At 36.0% G+C, this 19,379-nt stretch overlaps 2 protein-coding genes across 2 annotated transcripts; both read left to right on the top strand.

The window, feature by feature from the left end:
• The first annotated feature begins 8,043 nt into the window (after positions 1-8,043).
• LOC107804748 (putative WRKY transcription factor 26) lies at positions 8,044-12,869 on the top strand. Its single transcript, XM_016628675.2, has 4 exons — positions 8,044-8,750; positions 9,078-9,151; positions 10,366-10,527; positions 12,506-12,869. Exons 1-4 carry the CDS (start codon positions 8,436-8,438, stop codon positions 12,666-12,668), a joined length of 714 nt encoding a protein of 237 aa, XP_016484161.1. The 5' UTR covers positions 8,044-8,435; the 3' UTR covers positions 12,669-12,869.
• Positions 12,870-15,920: 3,051 nt separating this feature from the next.
• LOC142177121 (uncharacterized) lies at positions 15,921-18,973 on the top strand. Its single transcript, XM_075245586.1, has 4 exons — positions 15,921-15,995; positions 16,975-17,165; positions 17,819-18,379; positions 18,475-18,973. Exons 1-4 carry the CDS (start codon positions 15,921-15,923, stop codon positions 18,971-18,973), a joined length of 1,326 nt encoding a protein of 441 aa, XP_075101687.1.
• Positions 18,974-19,379: the final 406 nt, after the last annotated feature.

Raw genomic sequence — 19,379 nt, forward strand, 5'->3', positions numbered from 1 at the left:
TGCTCTAAAATACATACAATAAATCCATAAGTTACGTTGTCTATGCTTATCCCAAAAATCGGAGTCACAAGTATATGAGCGACTAGAATGCAACAAATAAAGTCTTAAATGAAATACAATTATCTGAAATGAAATAAACAGTAAACAAGATAGGAAGGCAACTTCAAGGAATGCGAACGTTGTAAAACTCTACCTCAAGTCACCTGATTAGATCAGGTCCGAGCAATCTCCACTATGCGCTGCTAGGACCAACACCAAAATTTACAAAAGAAGTGCAGAAGTGTAGTATGAGTACAATTGACCCCATATACTCCATAAGTGTCGAGCCTAACCTCAACGAAGTAGTGACGAGGCTATGACAAGACACTCACTATAAACCTGTATGAATAATAAATAGAAGATAATAAAAATATAGAGAAAATGGATAAACTCATAAGAACGGGACCATAAGGTCAACTAATAAAGGGCACCAGAATAACATCATCTCGTAACCTCATGTCACAGTACAAAAAATAGAACACCACAGCTACAAACAGATATAACACATCATTCCCCGTTGTGGCGCGCAATTTGATCCCAATTCCAAATCAATATTTGTTGCGGCGAGCAATCCAATCCCAATATCATTTCATTGCTATTCTGTTGCGGTGCGCAACCCGTTCCCAATATCATATTATTTCCTTTCTGTTGCGGCACGCAACCCGTTTCCAATATCATTTCATTAACATTAACAACTCAATACAACAAATTCCAAAATTACAACATAAAGAAGGAACTAAAGCGTATAAATCACCAAGAAAATACAAGTACAAGCAGAGAACAACCAACAACTCAAATTCATAAAGTACCTTCACATCGTAAGACAACACGAACCTCGACAAGTCATTAACGCAAGAACGGCCAAGGGCTCACACAATCGAATATAACATTATAAAGTACAATAAGTAACAAGTAACAAGTAAAGGCATGAAACAGTAAAGACGTTTATTTAACACAGATGAGAGCATATAGCAGGTAAAAGCTGATAATATTCAAGGAAGGAATAAATAAAAACATGTAACAATTAAAGGCTTAAATATCAAGTAAAAACATGTAGCAATTAAAGCATGTAACAAGATATTACATGGAATGAATGATGGCATGATGATAATAGCCCACCCTGCATGCTTGAACCCATGACAAGCGCATATACCCTCGTCACCTTACATATACGTTGTCCCCACACATAAATCACGTAGCAAATAGACCAATCAAGTCTTAATTCTCTCAAATCAAGATTAACCATGGCACTTCCTCTTTCTGGAACACAATCAACAATAACCTGCGGCTTTTCCTTTCGAACAAGCCTCCAAACCAATCGAATCTAGCCAAATAACATCCAAACAATTCAAAATAAGCTTTAGAAACTACCCAATAATTCAAAAAGGTTCTATCTTGACCATTATTAAAAAAAGTCAATCGGACTCACATGGTCGAAATATGAGATTCGGACCAAATCCCGATTACACATTGTTTCTCGAGCCTGGATATGTGATTTGCTTCAAAATCCAACCTCAATTTGAGTTCTAAATCTCAATTGTATAAGATTCCTAAATTCTATCCAAAACCCCTAATTTCTATCTTGAAATTCATCGATTTGATGATTAAATTTATGAAAAAGTAATTGAAATTGATTGAAAACTAGTTAAAGTTGCTTATCAATAAATTTGGGAAGAAAATCCTCTTCAAAAATCGAGTTGAGAAATGGTATAAAATGAGCTAAGTCCCGATTTTTCCAACTTCTATCTAGTTGCAAACATCGCAAATACTTGTTCGCAATTGCGATGACCGCAAATGCGACCAGTATCAGAGTCCCACAGATGTTGCAAATGCAATTATTCCTTTGCATTTGCGAAGGACCCCTTCATCACAAATGCGGACTAAGCTTCGCATTTGCGAAGCTGCCTATCCCCTGCTCAATGTCGCAAATGCGACCACCCTCAGTCCGCAATTGCGATGCTGACTTCACAAAAGCGAGGTCTTCAATCCCCAGCCCAATTTCGCAAATACGAGCAATGCAAGCAGTCACTCGCAAAAGCGAGGCTCACATTTGCGAGCAGTTACCTCGCAATTGTGAGATCCACATGTAAGAAAACCAGCAACCCTTTAGTAGTTCAAAACATTCTACAACTCATCTTAAACTCACCCGAGCCCCTCGGGCTCCAATTCGAACATTCACACAAGTGTAATAACATCATACAAACTCGCTCGCTTACTCAAATCATCAAAATAATATCAAATATCGAGAATCGATCATCAAAACTCAAGATTTCAACTTTGAAACTCAATGTTCCAACTTTTCACATAATGCGGTGAAATGACCTCGGGTCACCCAGGACCCCAACCAAACATGCGTACAAGTTCAAAAAATCATGCGAACCTAACGGAATCGTCAAAACACCGATCTAGGGTCGTTTACCAAAAGCGTTGACCATGGTCAACCCTAGCGTCATTTCCAAGTCAAAAATCGCATTTTCTTCAAAATTTCATATATAAACTTTTTGAAAAATGACACGGACCACGCACGCAAGTCATAAATAATCGAATAAAGCTACGAAAGGTCTCAGAACACAAAAAAAGGATCTAGTGCTCAAAACGACCTATCAGATCGTCACACCTGCATTAAATAGTATATTTTTAAAGTTTTTCCTCTCTTTTATTTTCACTTGGATAAATAGATATTAGAGTTTTGATCCTGATTATAAAACAAATTTTTTTATTCTACTTATTTATTTATTTTTTCACTATGTATGTCATTCACTTATATACATAATTACTATTTCTCTTTTTCTCTCTTTTTCCTCAAAAAAAATATCTAATATAGGTAAGTTCTTTACATAGTTTTGAAAAAATATCACGATTTAAAGAAGTTAAAAAAAGGTTGATAAGTAAGGGTCAATTGTGAATTAGTAAAACTTGGAAAAATGATTTTTCATTTACAACAGCAAAACCTGCTTATAGTACTAGTAATAGACTACAGGAATTATAATTCTTCATTAACCCTACAAACCTATGCACAAGAACCCTAGGCCCAAAATCTAGCTATATCTGTCGTGATTCGTTGGTTCTTTTCTGCGGCTAACTCTTCTTTTCGGATTCTCTAGCCCCTCACTGTCTGTCTATCTGATTATGTGCACATTGAAGGTACATACGTATCAATTTCGAACTACTAATAAGTATTAGAGCATTTATTAATTTTTATTTATAATTGTAGTGTTTGAATTAGCTGCACCTTCAATATTTTATTAGATATAACGTCGGGTGTGACCTAATGTGGTCAATAAAGTGGCGAGAAACATGAGGTTTCAGGTTTAAATTTCAGCGAAGGTAACAAGAGTTACCTGATATCTATTACTAGTGGGAGGCTGCGAGTATCCCATGGAATTAATCGAGGTACGCACAACTTGGCCCGTACACAGTTATAAAAAAAATTATAGATATATTCTCAGTTGTTATAATTGTGTATTTTACTGGCACTGGAGTCTCAACACAGTTATCAAGTTCCAATTATGGGTAAGCAAATCAATTCAAAAAACGAATTTAATTTTCTGCGCACGATGGGTGACACAATGCAAAGTAGATATGTTTTGTTATTTTTGGTTCAACATCCGATATTCAAAGCTTATTGATCCATTAATTTGGATTTGCCCAGGATAAACCTATTAAAGGAGGTAAACATCCCGTATTGTAATGTTCTTTATTTTAACAATAAATCTCCAATTTAAGGTGAAGAGTACTTAACTATTATCTTTGACACTCACTTATTTGTATAGCTTATCTACTCCTTAAAAGTGCACATTATATATTGGACTCAAACAATACATATATATGAGCTAAACACTATAAATTGGATTTTAACTTTTATACACCTATAGTATAAAAAGAAATTACTCTATTAAGTTATCTAAATGATAATTATGGATTCATAAAAAATGCTATTAATTATCTGAAATATAGATATGTTATTTCTTAAAACTAGTTAAAATAGCTGTTCATATATATATTTATTGTCCGTAAGTTAAATTGGTTAGTTAGGGACTTAGGTTGCTTCAAGTGTCTTTTCCACCGGCCTGATGCCTGTATAGGAGAACTGGGAGGGGATAGGGAATAGGGAGACAACACTGAATCAAAAGAAAGGGGTAAAAATCTAGCGAACCGACTGTTTTTACTCAAATTATAACAATTTGATTAAGTTATAAATTAAAGTGTAATATGTATTAATTAATTATAACTTAATAACACCGTATGCTTATATTACTATGTATTTATTGGGTTGACGTAAACACTTGTTATGAATAAATTCTAACGGAGGAGAAAAATAAGTGGAAGGCCAAGAGAGAAGGCAAAATTGCAAGTATGTGGGAGTTATTATGATAGTTTTTTCCAATCTTAACTTACTTTTTTTATGAGAAGGGGAGAGTGTTCTGAGTAGACACTTACATCTATTGGAATTAGATTTGGCAGGATTTGAGAGGCTTATCATTTTCATTCCTTTTCCACTGTTTAAGATACACTGAACATTTTTTTAGATGGATGGAAATTGTGATGGATCCTACCACTCATTACATCCAAGAATATTTGCATGGTTTTTCTCTTGCTTTGACACACAGCTATATACAAACCCCATTCACATAGCAATTGTATTACCAAGTACAAGATGAAGACCTTTTATTTCTTTAATTTGGCTACTTTATTCTTTTAAGATTACTACTAGTTTAAAACTTTACATTAGTATTATTCTTCAAATGAGAAAAAGAATAATTAAGCATTTCTTGGAAAGGAGAAAAGGAAGTCTATCATGCAGATGGTACGTCTTCAATCCTACTCCATGACAAACATTTGATTTTGAAGGCATCAAATTAAACTTTAGTTTTATGGATCAAGTCAGCAGTTTTTTTTTCTTTTCTTTTAATTTCTTTTTGGTAAAGTTCTACTTATTCTTTTCCTTTTTACCTTTTGTAACTCTGGCCGGGGAGGAAGAAGTGGGAGGGTGGCAGATAATGAGATTAGTTAATTATAAGTCCTATGAAGTATTCGAGAAAGGGATTAACCTACATACACTGGAAATATTTTATTTATTTATTTTGCTGAAAATTGAATGACATATTTCATACATATAAACGAACTGTTATAAAAAGTCACCTTTCTCTTCGGTATCTGATTTGAATAAATTAAAAAATAATTTTCTTAAGGACACACTGTGTATTCAGTGGGCTCGATTTGTTCCTATAACGTTTTAAAATTTATTTTAAAGTTCAAATACTATTTTTCAGAATGTATTTTTACTAACTTTCTGTTTCTGTTTTCAGAAAGATTACTGTTTTATATATTTACAGCAATACAGATTAATAACAAAACTCACTCTTTGTGAACGATTACCTGTTAGTATAAAATTCTTTTATGTTATTAGCATATAGAAAAACTGGCCTTTAAGTTATGGCCAAATCCCTAAAATCAGGCCAAACTCATGGAACGGTTAGTTCCCGTGATTGATGTGCGTCCATTAAACATAACATATATATATACTGCAAAATCTTTATCTGGAGACTGCAAAATCTTTATAAAAGTTCAATGTTATACGTCTATGTGAGTGCTTAATTTCAAACTTGTAACTAAAGTAATGTGACAGCAGCAAAACAGCTTTTGAACTTGAAAACTGAAAGAAAGTTGATTAACTGGTCATTACCTCAACTTTCACTAAAAGAACTCTGTCAAACATTATCAGAGAAGAACTAAAAATTAAAGTAATTACAATAAGAAGTTAACAAATGAAAGCAATCTTTTTAGAAAGTATCACAGACGTTATGGGGAAGGTTCTATTTACAATTGAAATAAATAAGATGAATTTATATGCACTTACAAACAGGGACGGATCTAGAGGGGGAATGTGATTCATTTGAATCCCACTTGCCCTAAAATTGTATTATATATGTAAGATCAAATTATATATCTTTTTAATTATATATAGTAGATGTTGAATTCCGTTGGTGAGAATTTAGTCCTTGTCATTACTTACGGTGTAATTTTTATTACACGTTCAGATATTAGCCATTTACTCGTTTTGTTTTCCAGGTTATCTGCAGTTAATATTAATTAAGAACATTGAGTGATTTGTTTTTCATAATACCAGCGGCTAATATTAACTTTAACGAATAAATGGTTAATAATGCAATCCTGTCGTTTAGTGCTTCATGTAGGTTAAACAAAAAGATACCTTGTACACATACTGTCATTAAAAACAAATTCAAAAATGACCAAAAACGTTCTATCTCTTCTATCAGTTGCTCTAAATACCTCCCTCGTGGTTTTGATACTTGTCATATTTTTTCTGTGATAATGATGGGAGCAAACTATTGTTTGTAGCCTCAATTAAGTACCATACTAACATTTGTAATCAAATCAAAAAATTACTCCCGTTATCCCATTTTGTGTGATGATATTTGACTTGCAAGAAACATAAGAAAGATGAAACAAATTATAAATATTTGTGTGACTATAAATTATCTCATTAAGGATAAATTGAGAAATTTAAAATTAAACTATTTTTAAATATATTTTTTAACAGATTAAGAAAAAAGCCACAAAAAATGAAAACGGTTGCAAAACAAAATGGCATACTTAGTTTCGAAGTAATTGTAACTGTCAAACTCCACCGGAAGCCAAACAAGTCAGTTCAGCACTTCAATTTTCTTAACGTTTAATTATAAGTAACTGTACGTATTTTGAAGATTGATCTTGGAAATCAATTTTTAGGGTCTAGCTACTTATAAACACCAAAGAGAAAGTGGCATGACAAAAAAGAATATACTAGATTATACTTCTTGCGTCAAATTTATATGAAGGTGTTTGTTTCAAGAGTCAAACGAATTATTCTTTGACTGCAATATTTTTATATGCCTTTTAAATTATTAATTATTATGACTTATACTACTTTTTACGTAGATTCGAAAAATATAAATTTTATTTCGTAAAATTCAAAATTTCTATGTCCAAATGTACGGTCAAAATTAAATAGTTTGAATCTCGAAAAGCGAAAAATATCACATAAATTAGAACAAAGGGGGTATGAATTAGAAACTTAGAGTACAAGAGATCAACAAAGAGTTTGACATGTTAGAAACCATCTTAAAAAGATTTTTACTGTTGACTGAAAACACATATCGGATATTGAATTTTTTAGCTAAGCTTTTAAAAAATACTTATTTTAACAAGTGTTTTTGGTCTTTGATTTTTTTTTTGAAGACTAACAATCTTGTTTGACTAATTCATTTGAAAAATACTTTTGCTAACAGTGGAACAACAATTTGTGCTTGACCAAGGTTTTAAAAGCGTTTCCGGGAAAAGATATCTTTTTCAGCTTCTGAATAAGAGCTTCTGCCACTACTCAACAACTTTTATTCCTTTCCTAAAAATTTGACCAAACACCTCAACTCTCTAAAATAAATATATTTTAAATAAAACTAAGCACTTTTAACTTCCAAAATTTGAGCCAAACAAGCTATTAGAACTAACTTCTTGAAACATAAAGCTGAGCTTAATTAGTTCCTTTTAAGAAAATAAATTTATTGTTGATTAAGGGTTAGCAGAAGCCGCGAGCATAAGTTTTACCTAATCCTCTAGTAAATAATAAGGAGACGCAAGAATATCACATATTAATTGTAATGAAGTTTTACTTTTCCGACCTGTATATTAGTTAAGGATTTAACTTATACACTAACAATGAAACTTTTTTGTACGATCAGCGTAATTAATTAATATGTTATAGCAAGTATTTGTTTTTAAAACTGATTCACTTATTATGGACAACTGTAATTATCTTATAAATAACTGGATAGTGTAAAAGTGTTTTCATTATCAGTGCATACAAGTTAATCTCATTATCTTACAGACTAAATATGTGGTGTTAACATGGAAATAAGTAATTCTAACAATGTAAAACGTCGAAAAGTATCTATAAACTCCTGTCGCATTATTGCAATCTTTTACTACTCCTTTTTAATAGAAACCTTTGATGGATTTACAGAAATATTCTGAAAGACTAAATAATTTCTAAGACTTTGTAGGTTTAAAAAGCTCTGGCCTTATAGCGTCGATCTTTTTCAAATTCTATCTAATGCTTAACAAGACCTCAATATTCCACAACTTCACTTTATATCATCTCTCTCCATCTCTCTTGTACTGTGTATTGGCAACAGACAAATATAAGAGAAGGAAAGATATTTTCTCCATTTTTTCCAGATTAAAAAGCCCACCATGTTGTACGAAAACATGTCATTGATGATGAAAATATGAAAGATGTTCAAATGATCAAAGAAATATTAGATCAGTTCTTATCTTCAATGCGGGGTAGAGCAATAATTTAAAGGTCACATGTTCAAACCTTGAAATAAAAGACAATGGAAGGAGATCATCAAGAAAGGGTATTACACAACAATTATGATTTACAAGTTTCCACCTTCTCAACTCCTCATGTTAATATCCATGAAATGGGATTTGTACATCACTTTGAAGATCATCAAAATCAAGTCATGAGTTTTTTAACTTCTCCTCTTTCACACTCTTCTCATATTCCTGATGGCGCCGCCAGCACCAGCGCGGCGCCACCAACCGCCACCTGTACTACCCTAGCTGCTGCCACCAATAACGGTAGCAGTTCGCTAGGGTTTTATCACAGTGAACTTGTCAATAGGTCTTCCTGGAATAACGACCAGGTAGGTTTTTTGGATCTAAACTATAAGCTTTGGTGGTAAAAAAAAGAATTCTTCTTAAATTGTGTTTTCTATTGCATTGGGGTTTTGGGAAAGGGGAGGGAAACAATGAAAATTGAACACACACGAAGTTTCTATTTCACAAATACTGGTACACCCACTCGTTTCAAATGTTATGCGCCTCTTGTCAACATTAATATTTACTAACATAGTAGATGTTATCAACTCCTTTAGGATTTTTGTTTTTTGTTTTTTGATTTTTGAATTTATTTCAAATGATATTTTTTGTTAGTATTTTCTTTGTTTAATTATGTGATCAACTTGATATAGGTTGAAACACTGGATCCCAAGGCAATTATTGACCAAAATTGCAGCGGAAATGCCAGCGATGGTAACAATTCGTGGTACTCTCTCTCTCTCTCTCTCTTTAGGAATTATTTAAAATGAAAGTAAAATCATCTTTCAATCTCTACGATCAAGAGAATTCCCAAAAGCAAAAAAAAATCTCTCTGAGAAGATGTCTTGTTTTTTCGGTTTAATTATCTAAGATCTGAAGTCACTAAAGAGCCCGTTTAAGGGGAAGAATCACTGGGATTCTTAGCGAACTCGATAAGAATAACTGTTTGAAAAAGCTGAAATCTGGTAGTAGGAAGCAAAAGCTTTTGTATTTTGTAGTGGTTCAGCCTTAATTATAATCTCAATCTTGGGCTCATTTTGATACCGTAATTATAAAAATATAATCCTGGTATAAAATTCGATATTGCTTTATACGTATTTTGTTTGATTGGATTTTTGTTCTCTGGTTAAGTAATATGATATGATTCTATACTGGAATCTTGTTATATATGTTGTCCACATCTAATATGAGATAAAAATCTAAGGATTAGCTATACTTGGATAAAACAAGTAAAATGATAAAATTGTCTGTTGTAAAGCCATTTTCTGAGGATTACACGTACTAAGAAGGTCAATATTAATATTGGAAACAAAAGTTTATCTTGTTTAAAACCAAACACATGTTTTAAGTATGCATTATACATATTTTATTTTAATACAATGAATCAAATAAATTATAAATATCAATTAAATAATTCGGATATTATTTATCCAAATATTATAATTTTGATAATATATTCCAGCATAATCTTGTTCACGAACCAAACAAGGACTAGCAGCTGAGCCAATGCCAGACAGTGTTGTTAAGGCACTCAATAGAACTAAACATAATCTCTCTCTCCGCGCGCTCAATAGAACTAAACCTACTCTCTCTCTCCGCGCGCTCAATAGAACTAAACCTACTCTCTCTCTCCGCGCGCGCTCAATAGAACTAAACCTACTCTCTCTGCGCGCGCACACTTTTTTTTCACTACACAGGAGAAACTTCTTTGTGCTTTATATCAAAATCTAAAGGTTGCGTCATGCTATGATCTCTTGTAATATACTATTTTGTGGTGTGTGATTTGTGATGTATTGCAGTCTAAGGACTAGTGCTAGATCCACTATGCATAATTCACAACTATATTTTTCAACATATGACTTATTTTGTTCTAGAATAAAATTTTCAAAATTAAGCTCACTCGAATATTAATTAGAACGTGTTTTCAAATTAAATATGTAGGTGGAGGAGTTCACCCTCAGAGAAAGGGAAGGTGAAAGTGAGAAGAAAGTTGAGAGAGCCAAGATTTTGTTTCCAAACTAGGAGTGATATTGATGTTCTTGATGATGGTTACAAATGGAGAAAATATGGTCAAAAAGTTGTCAAGAATAGCCTTCATCCAAGGTAATGACCTTTACTTCTTTACCCTAGCAAACATTGACTTTTTATTTTTCCACATTGGTAGTGGAAAAGAGTTTTTATAACTACAAGTATGTTATAGTCTGTTGGAACTAATTACCAAGATAATAAATCATACGACCTGTTACAACAGATTAATTTATATTGATATAGTATGAATAAATTGTTTACACTCTCAGCAAATCTAAATTCAATCCATAACTATTTTCTAAACTAAGTACAACATTCACCATACAAAGTCTTGATTATTTCTGAAAATAATTTGGCACTAACATCTCCGCACATTCTTATCCAAACAAATCGATAGGTTATTGCTATAGCGTTGCTAATTTTCTTTAAGGTTCTTCTGAAACTTTTTTTAATGCATAAGAGAAGAAGTTCGGAAAAGATAATATACTTATAAAAACAAATTTGTCATTAGTATATAAGAAATGGAGTATTATTGTTGCTAAAGAAATAACACATCCCCTACTTCCTTTAACGGTAAAGATCAATTCCCTTCACAAAATTGAACAGTTCCAATTAGCTTCTTATGAGGAATTAAACATTTATAGTTCTCTTCCATACTGGAAATTTTAGAAATATGTAATCACGAGTTCAATCAATCATACGGGATAATGAAAGACTATTAATTAGTAGCATATAATTTGACTTGTTGAGACTTGCAAATTTCACTTGAAATAACATACTACATCAGGGTATACTGAGACGTTGCATAATTACCCAAATGGAAATTTGAAATGCATACATTAAACTTGAGTCCCTCTTTGAAATAGCTAGCCAAATTTCCACCTAGTTATCCTTTGGGCAAACAAAGGGCTTTTTCTTTTTCCTTTTTATTCTTTTCTTCTTTTTTTCGGGAGGGGGGTGTGGTTAAGGGGGTGGGTCTCGTTTCTGCTCTCTCTAACAACTAAAACCAGCCACCAAAATAGTCGGTTTGAAAAATAAAAGTCAAACTAAATATTTTCTATTTAACCAAGATGTAGTCATGCATTCAAATGCAACACAAATTGTGCTTGTTGATCATCGCATAATCTCATCTAAAAGTTCAAGATGGTACATTTTTGTTTACTCAATTATATTTTCAATACGCACCGCGGTTGAATTCCATTTTTATAAGCTACGTAAAACTCCTAATACCAAGGACTTCTGTATATCCTAATACCGTGAATGTTCAAAGATTGCTTCCACATTGATAATAGGATTACCTCCATAAATAAGTATCATATCTTTAATTGAGTTTGCTAGATATTATCTACTCCTTAGGCTTTATTCTAACAATATTTTGATATATCAAGAATAAGCTTATGCTTATACTCCTTAACGTTTCAAAGGGTTGGATTTATTGCACGAAGCTTCGTATAAATTTCCGAGTAATAAATTCCCTTTAATTTTTCTGCTAAAAGATATAATTGCAAAAATAAGCTCTTTGTCGCTCTTCGTTTTGTTTTCTGACCCAATGGGTATAAGAGAGTACCAACCATGGAAAGATTATGAGTTTTAGTTTAAAATTGAATTGGTTTCAGTCCTAGCTCATTTAGTTACTTCAGCAACCTATGTAATGCGTATATGTCTGAAATTGACTTCTCTTTATGAGACATCTAATAGAACCCACTAACTAGGTAAGTAATTAATTAATTGAAGATATTAATTAGTATTTTTGAATTTGTGGTGTAAAATGAGACACATATATTTTGTGTGGCCATAAATCATTGCATAAAGGTAAATTGTTTCCAAATAAGGAAAGGAGTAATTCTTTTTGGCACGGACTAAAAAGAAAATAGATTCACATAAATTGAAACGGATTGAGTATTTAGTTGTTGCAGCACTGTGTACGTTTTTTGCCAACTTGTACGCATTTTCATTAATTTTATGGGGTACTTTTATTAGCAAAGATACCGTGTACTTTTATTAACATTATATTCCTGCTATTAGATTTCCTAAACAAATTAATATATTGCAGGAGTTATTACAGATGTACACATAGCAATTGTCGAGTAAAGAAGAGAGTTGAACGACTTTCAGAAGATTGTCGTATGGTAATAACAACCTATGAAGGTAGACACAACCATTATCCTTGTGATGATTCAAACTCTTCTGAAAATGATTGTTTCTCCTCTTTCTAGAGTACTACGTACTTATTATATATGTATCTCCATATATACGCATCTACCTTTGTGAGGAACAAGGGCGAAAGTAGATGTTAATTACTTGTGTATCAGATTCGGTCGAATTTAGTTGCTTTTGTTCCAACAATGTATTTGTATTAATAAGTTTATTAAATATGTACATACATCAAATCTAAAATATCGATGTTAGCACTTGAAGTTCTCGTTTTAAAATTTAAAACTCATAAAGTTGATAACTTGGCTGTGCGTCTGATGAGCAACGTGGTATTCTAGAAATGAACTACATTTATGTAGGTTTAATCACTTAGTAGCTAGCATTTATATTTATTGGTCCTATTAGTTGGTTCAGTCCAATTGTATAAAAGCTCACGAAAGCCGCATTATGTGTCGTGGTTTTATTCTCTCTACCGTCTACTTATATGTAATAACCTTGAGTTTATATTTTATTTCATGAGATCTCAAATTGTACGAATTATATTATTGATGATAAATGATAAATTGAATAACATTTACGTGGACAATGAGCATAGAGATTTCTTCTTTTTATCGCATGACGGTTAGTTTTGCCCATGTATGAAAATGTAATTAAATAATAGTGTGTGGTTGTATAGGGTAAAATTAATTTATATTAAATGTTCGAATGATTGCATGACATGTGGAACCGTAGTCAGACGAAAGATGAATCGAGTAAAAACCAAGACCGAGGACAACAACTTCGGTTGGTATCGGGTAGATCCCGAAGGGAACGTAGTCAACGAAAGCAAACGAATGTTTGTCACCGGATAGCATTTAATGAAGAATATTCTTCAGTATTAAATATGCAGTCATTGCAGAGAAATTTGGCATTCATGGCCTGCCGTTACATATTCATCAATGGCCCTCATTATTATCATTTAAGGGGGGTTTGATCCTAGGATCTTGTTTCATAGGTATAGCTATAAATAGTAATTCCAACAACCATTGTAAGGACATAGGAAATCTCTCACAAAACTTATGCTATACTTTACTCCAAAAAAATAATACAACTTTACTTTCTGTTTGGATATTGCCCATACTATTGTCCTAGGAAGCATTGCTCCCGGAGCCAGGCTTGCTATTTCCTTTGATTGTAACGCTAAGTTTTTCATTTAACTTGTTTATCATTTTGGATCAAATCATTTTGCTTGTCTATAAACCACGTAACAAATTCAACTGTACCTTTACGGAAAAATAGTTTGGCGCCCACCGTAGGGCTTAGACAGTTGAATAATTAAGTTGATCCTTGCATCTATCACTAACTTGTTTGATTCTTTGTTCATAGAAAAAATAAAAAAAAATGGCAGCTAACGATGTCAACATCACGCACAACATTGAGGCACACGAAAATCTGCCTCAACATGAGGATTCAATCAGCGATACCCGTAACGAGGGGGACGTAGCAACTCCAGTCCATGGCGGACAATATCCCTGACATGTGAGGGAAACGACGCCCGATGACACTGAGGACGAGCATGTTGCAAAAATAGTAAGGATCTTGAGAGAGCAACAAAAATCCATCATGGGCCATCTTTCAAGGCAGGACCAGTTCATGACGGAATTAAAGCATGTATTACCAGGCGCTTCCAACAACGCAAACGGAAGAGGCCCAACTACTCCCGGTGTTCCCGCAAATCAAGCGGCTCAAAGAGTTGATAATAACACCCCGAGGGGTAAGGTCGGCTTCAACAGAGCTAGGGGGACTGGTAGCGGATCCGGTAACGACAACGGCAACAATCCCTTCAAAATCGAACTCACGAGATTCATAAGAGAAATGAACGAACGGATGAATCAGAACGCGAAAGAGTTCCATGCTCGAATGGACCAAATTTTGGGTGCACCACCAGTGTTGAAGGGACCGGACTTGAAGAAGTTCACCTAATTGACGTTTAAACCGAGCGCAACACCAGAATTGATTCTGAAACGGTTCAAAATGTCGGACATACCGAAATATGATAGGACTTCTGACCCCCAGGACCATATCACAACTTATACGGCGGTAGTGAAAGGAAATGTCTTAGCCCAACATGAGATTGAGTCGGTTCTACTGAAGAAATTCGGAGAAAACCTCACGAAAGGGGCCTTGACATGGTAATCGCTTTTACCCGAACATTCAATTGATTCTTTTGAAATGCTCGCAGATTCTTTCATCAAGGCCCATGTCGGGGCCAGGAAGGTCCACGCCCTTAAGGTGGACATATTCAGAATTTCGCAATGAGAGTCTGAATTGCTGTGTGAGTTCGTGATAAGGTTCCAGAAATAAAGGATGATGTTACCGGCCGTGCCAGATGAATTGGAAGCTGAGGCATTCACTAAGGGTTTGAACTCGAGGAGCTCTAACGCCTCCCGGAAGTTGAAAGAAAGCATGCTCAAGTTCCTAGCAACCACATGGGCGGATATCCATAACCGTTATGAATCAAAGATAAGGATAGAGGATTATCAGCTCGGGTTCCCGACATCAACCAAGGGTCGGGATCGAGAAAAGAACAGTGATAAATTCAAAGATAATTTTAATGCAGATCGACGATCTTCTAAGGATCGATTCTTGTCGTACGAGAGAGCCGAAGGATGCGGCAGCAACGGGTTCCGGTCCGCCGATACGTTCGCCACCGATAGAAGAATTAACCGAGGCTGAAATAACAGGTCGTTGTAGGACAAAGAGGTATCGGGTTCCCGGGATTCCACTTATCCCAGGCTGTCAGAGTATAATTTCAAAGATAGCATCGTGGAGTTGGTATCAGCAATGAGGAATATTAAAGAGGCACGATTCCCGAAGCCAATCAGATCATCCTAACTTATGGTGCGAACATCATGAGACTCATGGCCACCGAACTAGGGACTGCAGGCATCTGCGCGAGGAGGTGGAAACACTGTTGAAGGATGGCCATCTCAGGGAGTTCTTGAGCAACCGGGCAAAGAACAATTATGCCACAGCCGAGACCACGTAGAACCCTCAAAGATAGGGGAAGACCCTCCTCGACTAACTATCAACATGATTTTCGGGGGGAATGAGACTAACAGTGTAACTTTCTCAGCGGCCAAGAAGACGAAGGTGTTAGTGACTCACAGCAAGAGACTCCGGGAAGTCACCAAAGATGACATCACCTTCACAAAAGAAGACGTCGATGGACTTATCCTATCGCACAACGATGCCCTGTTAATTTCTCTTAACGTTCTAGATTTCAAGATTAAACGTGTTTTGGTTGACCTAGGAAGTTCATCCAACATCATTCAATGGAGAGTGCTGGAAAAGCCAAATTAATTGGAAGTATCATTCTGGTGACAAAGCTCATCGCTGGGCTCAATCTGGCAAGTATGATAACCCAAGGGGAGATCTTGCTACCCACGAACGTCGAATGGGTCACGAAAAGCACCTTATTTGAAGTGGTGGAAGGAGACATGGGCTGCAACATAATTCTCGGTAGACCCCGGTTACATGAGATGAAGGCCGTACTATCAACTTATCATTAGGATATGACAGGTATCCCGCTAGAGGTGGCCATGTATAAACTAAGCTTGGACCCAAGCATCCCTCCGGTGAGGCGAAAAAAAAAGCCCAATAGCCGAGGTGAGAAACAGGTTTGTTAAGAAAGAGGTAACGTAATTACTTGACATCGATTTAATCCGGGAGGTAAAGTATCCCAACTGGCTAGCTAACGTAGTTGTAGTTCCAAAAAATAATAACAAATTTTGAATGTGCGTAGATCACAAAGACTTGAATAAGGCGAGCCCGAAAGACTTGTTACCACTGCCAAACATTGATCAAATGATTGATGCAACGGCTGGACACGAGTTGATGAGTTTTCTCAATGCCTATTTCAGGTACAATCAAATTAAGATGAACCCGGAGGATCAGGAAAGACTTCGTTCATAACGAACATTGACACATATTGTTACAACGTAATGCCCTTCGGGCTTAAAAATACCTGAGCCACTTATTGGAGGCTCGTGAACAAGATGTTAGAGAAACAAATAGGTAAAACAATGGAAGTCTACATAGATGACATGTTGCTCAAGTCTTTGAATGCATGTGGCCATTTAAAATACCTCAAGGAGACATTCGATATCCTGAGCAAGCATAATATGAAACTCAACCCCGAAAAATGCGCGTTCAGGGTTAGCTCTAGTAAGTTCTTGGGTTTCTTTGTTTCACAAAGGGGAATCGAGGTAAATCCCGATAAGATCAAAGCCATCGAGGACATCCTGCACCAGCTGACAAACGTGAAACAAGTCCAAAGGCTAACCAGGAGATTGTCCACTCTAAGCAAGTTCATTTCTCGATCTTCAGAAAAATATCATCACTTCTGAAGAAGAAGAACTTAGAATGGACTCCAGATTGCCAACAGGTCTTAAACGACCTGAAATATTATCTTTCAAGCCCTTCGCTACTGTCAAAATCGGGGGAAGACTAACAATTGCTGATATACTTGGCGGTCTCGAAAGTAGCAATAAGTGTCGTTCTAGTCCGGGAGGGCGAAGGTACGCAATCTCCTATCTATTATGTTAGCAAAATTTTGTCAGGATCGGAAACTCGTTATCCACACCTCGAAAAACTAGCCTTAGCTCTCGTAGTCGCTTATCGAAATCTTAGGCCTTATTTTCAATGTCATCCGATAGCCGTCGTGACAACCTTTCCCCTGCGAAATGTCCTTCACAAACCTGAGTTGTCGGGTCGGTTGGCCAAATGGGAAGTGGAAATTAGTGAATTTAATATTGAATATAAACCTAGGACTGCGATCAAATCACAAGTTTTGGCCGACTTTGTGGCCGATTTCAATCTCGGGTTACTGCCTTTGGCCGCAAAAGAAGCGATGACGGACATTAGGAGTTTGGACCTTGTTCACAAACGGGGCTTCCAATGTGAAAGGGTCCGGGCTCGGGGTGGTCCTAATCACGCCTTCGGGGGAAACCCTGAGATAGGCTATAAAAATTGTTCCGTTGACTAACAATGAAGCCGAGTATGAGGCTTTGATTGCAGGACTTGAGTTGTCCCGGGGACTTGTCTCTGAGGTCATCGAAATCAAATGTAATTCCCAACTGGTAGTAAACCAAGTATATGAAATTTTCGAGACAAAGGAGGAGCGCATGCAATAACACGTGATTAAAGTTCAAACTTTGCCTGCATGATTCAGGGAATGGTCAATCACACACATCCCGAGGGAAGAGAACAGATACGTTGCCAATTTGGGGTCGTCCACGGAGATAAAAGGATCTGACTGCGGTACTTTCATTCAACTTATGCATTCAGTACTAGATGTGGATGGATATTATGAAGTAAACACAACCAACTTAGTCTGGGACTGGAGGAATACATTCATCGAATACCTTCAGCATGGCAAATTGCCCGAAGACCAGAAGGCATCCCGGGCACTGCGAACCAAAGCGGCTCGCTACATCCTCTTGGGTGGACAGTTATATAGAAGATCATTCCAAGGCCCGTTAGCCCGATGTCTAGGAGCCTCGGAGGCAAACTATGTAATGAGAGAAGTACATGAAGGAATTTGTGGGAATTACTCCAGCGCAGATTCGTTGGTGCTAAAAATGGTTAGAGCAGGATACTACTGGCCCCGGATGGAACAAGATGCAAAGGCATTCGTTCAAAAATGTGACAAGTGTCAGCGCCACGCACAGTTTGTGTACCAACCAGCGGAACTCCTGCATTCGGTATTATCCCCGTGGCCATTCAAGAAATGGTGAATGGATATAGTTGGGCCACTGCCACCAGGTCCTAGAAAGGTAAGATTTATTTGAGTTTTAACTGATTACTTCACTAAATGGGTTAAAACAGGTCCTTACAAAAGATCGGTGAGCGCAAAGTAGTAGATTTCCTGTGGAAAAACATAATTTGCTGGTTCGGAATACCGAAGTATATTTCCTGTGATAACGGGCCACTGTTCATAGGCTCCAAAGTCACAAAAATTCTTGAAGACCTGAAGATCAAGAGGATTACATCGTCGCCATATCATTCGAGCCTTAATGGGCAGGCGGATTCAACCAACAAGGTGATTATTCAGAACCTCAAAAAGAGGTTAGTAGCAGCCAAAGGCAAGTGGCCCGAAGAGTTACCGGGCGTGTTATGGGCGTACCGGACGACAATAAAATCAAGCATGGAAGAGGCACCTTTCTCTATAGTGTACGGTGCAGAAGCTTTGATCCCGGTAGAAGTAGGAGAACCAACGTTACGTTACTTCCGAATGGAGGAAGATGCGAATAATGAGGCATGGCTGGTCAAGCTGGAATTGCTAGATGAACACAGGGACTTGGCGCACATAAGAATGATGGCTTAGAAATAAAGGATGGAAATATACTATAACCGGAGGGCTAATCTCTGTTATTTTAAAGTGGGAGATTTGGTTTTGAGGAAAGTGACTCAGAACACTCGGGAGATCAATGCTGGAAAGCTGGGCCCAATGTGGGAAGGCCCATATCGGGTTTCAGCTATCACCGGGAAGGGATCATACGAACTGGAGAATCAAGATAGAGTTAAATTGCCAAGCAACTAGAATGTGATTCACCTCAAAAGGTATTACTGCTGACGGATCCTGCTTATACTGAAAGTATGTGCTGCACTTTTTTCCCTTCGATCAGTTTTTGTCCAAATTAGGTTTTTCTGGAAAGGTTTTTAATGAGGCAGCAACGGAAAGCATACTATGAAGGAAACGTCATCAACAAAGTTAAGACCTTTAAATTACA

The sequence above is a fragment of the Nicotiana tabacum genome, chromosome 23 (assembly GCF_000715075.1).
Source record: "Nicotiana tabacum cultivar K326 chromosome 23, ASM71507v2, whole genome shotgun sequence".
NCBI lineage: Eukaryota > Viridiplantae > Streptophyta > Magnoliopsida > Solanales > Solanaceae > Nicotiana > Nicotiana tabacum.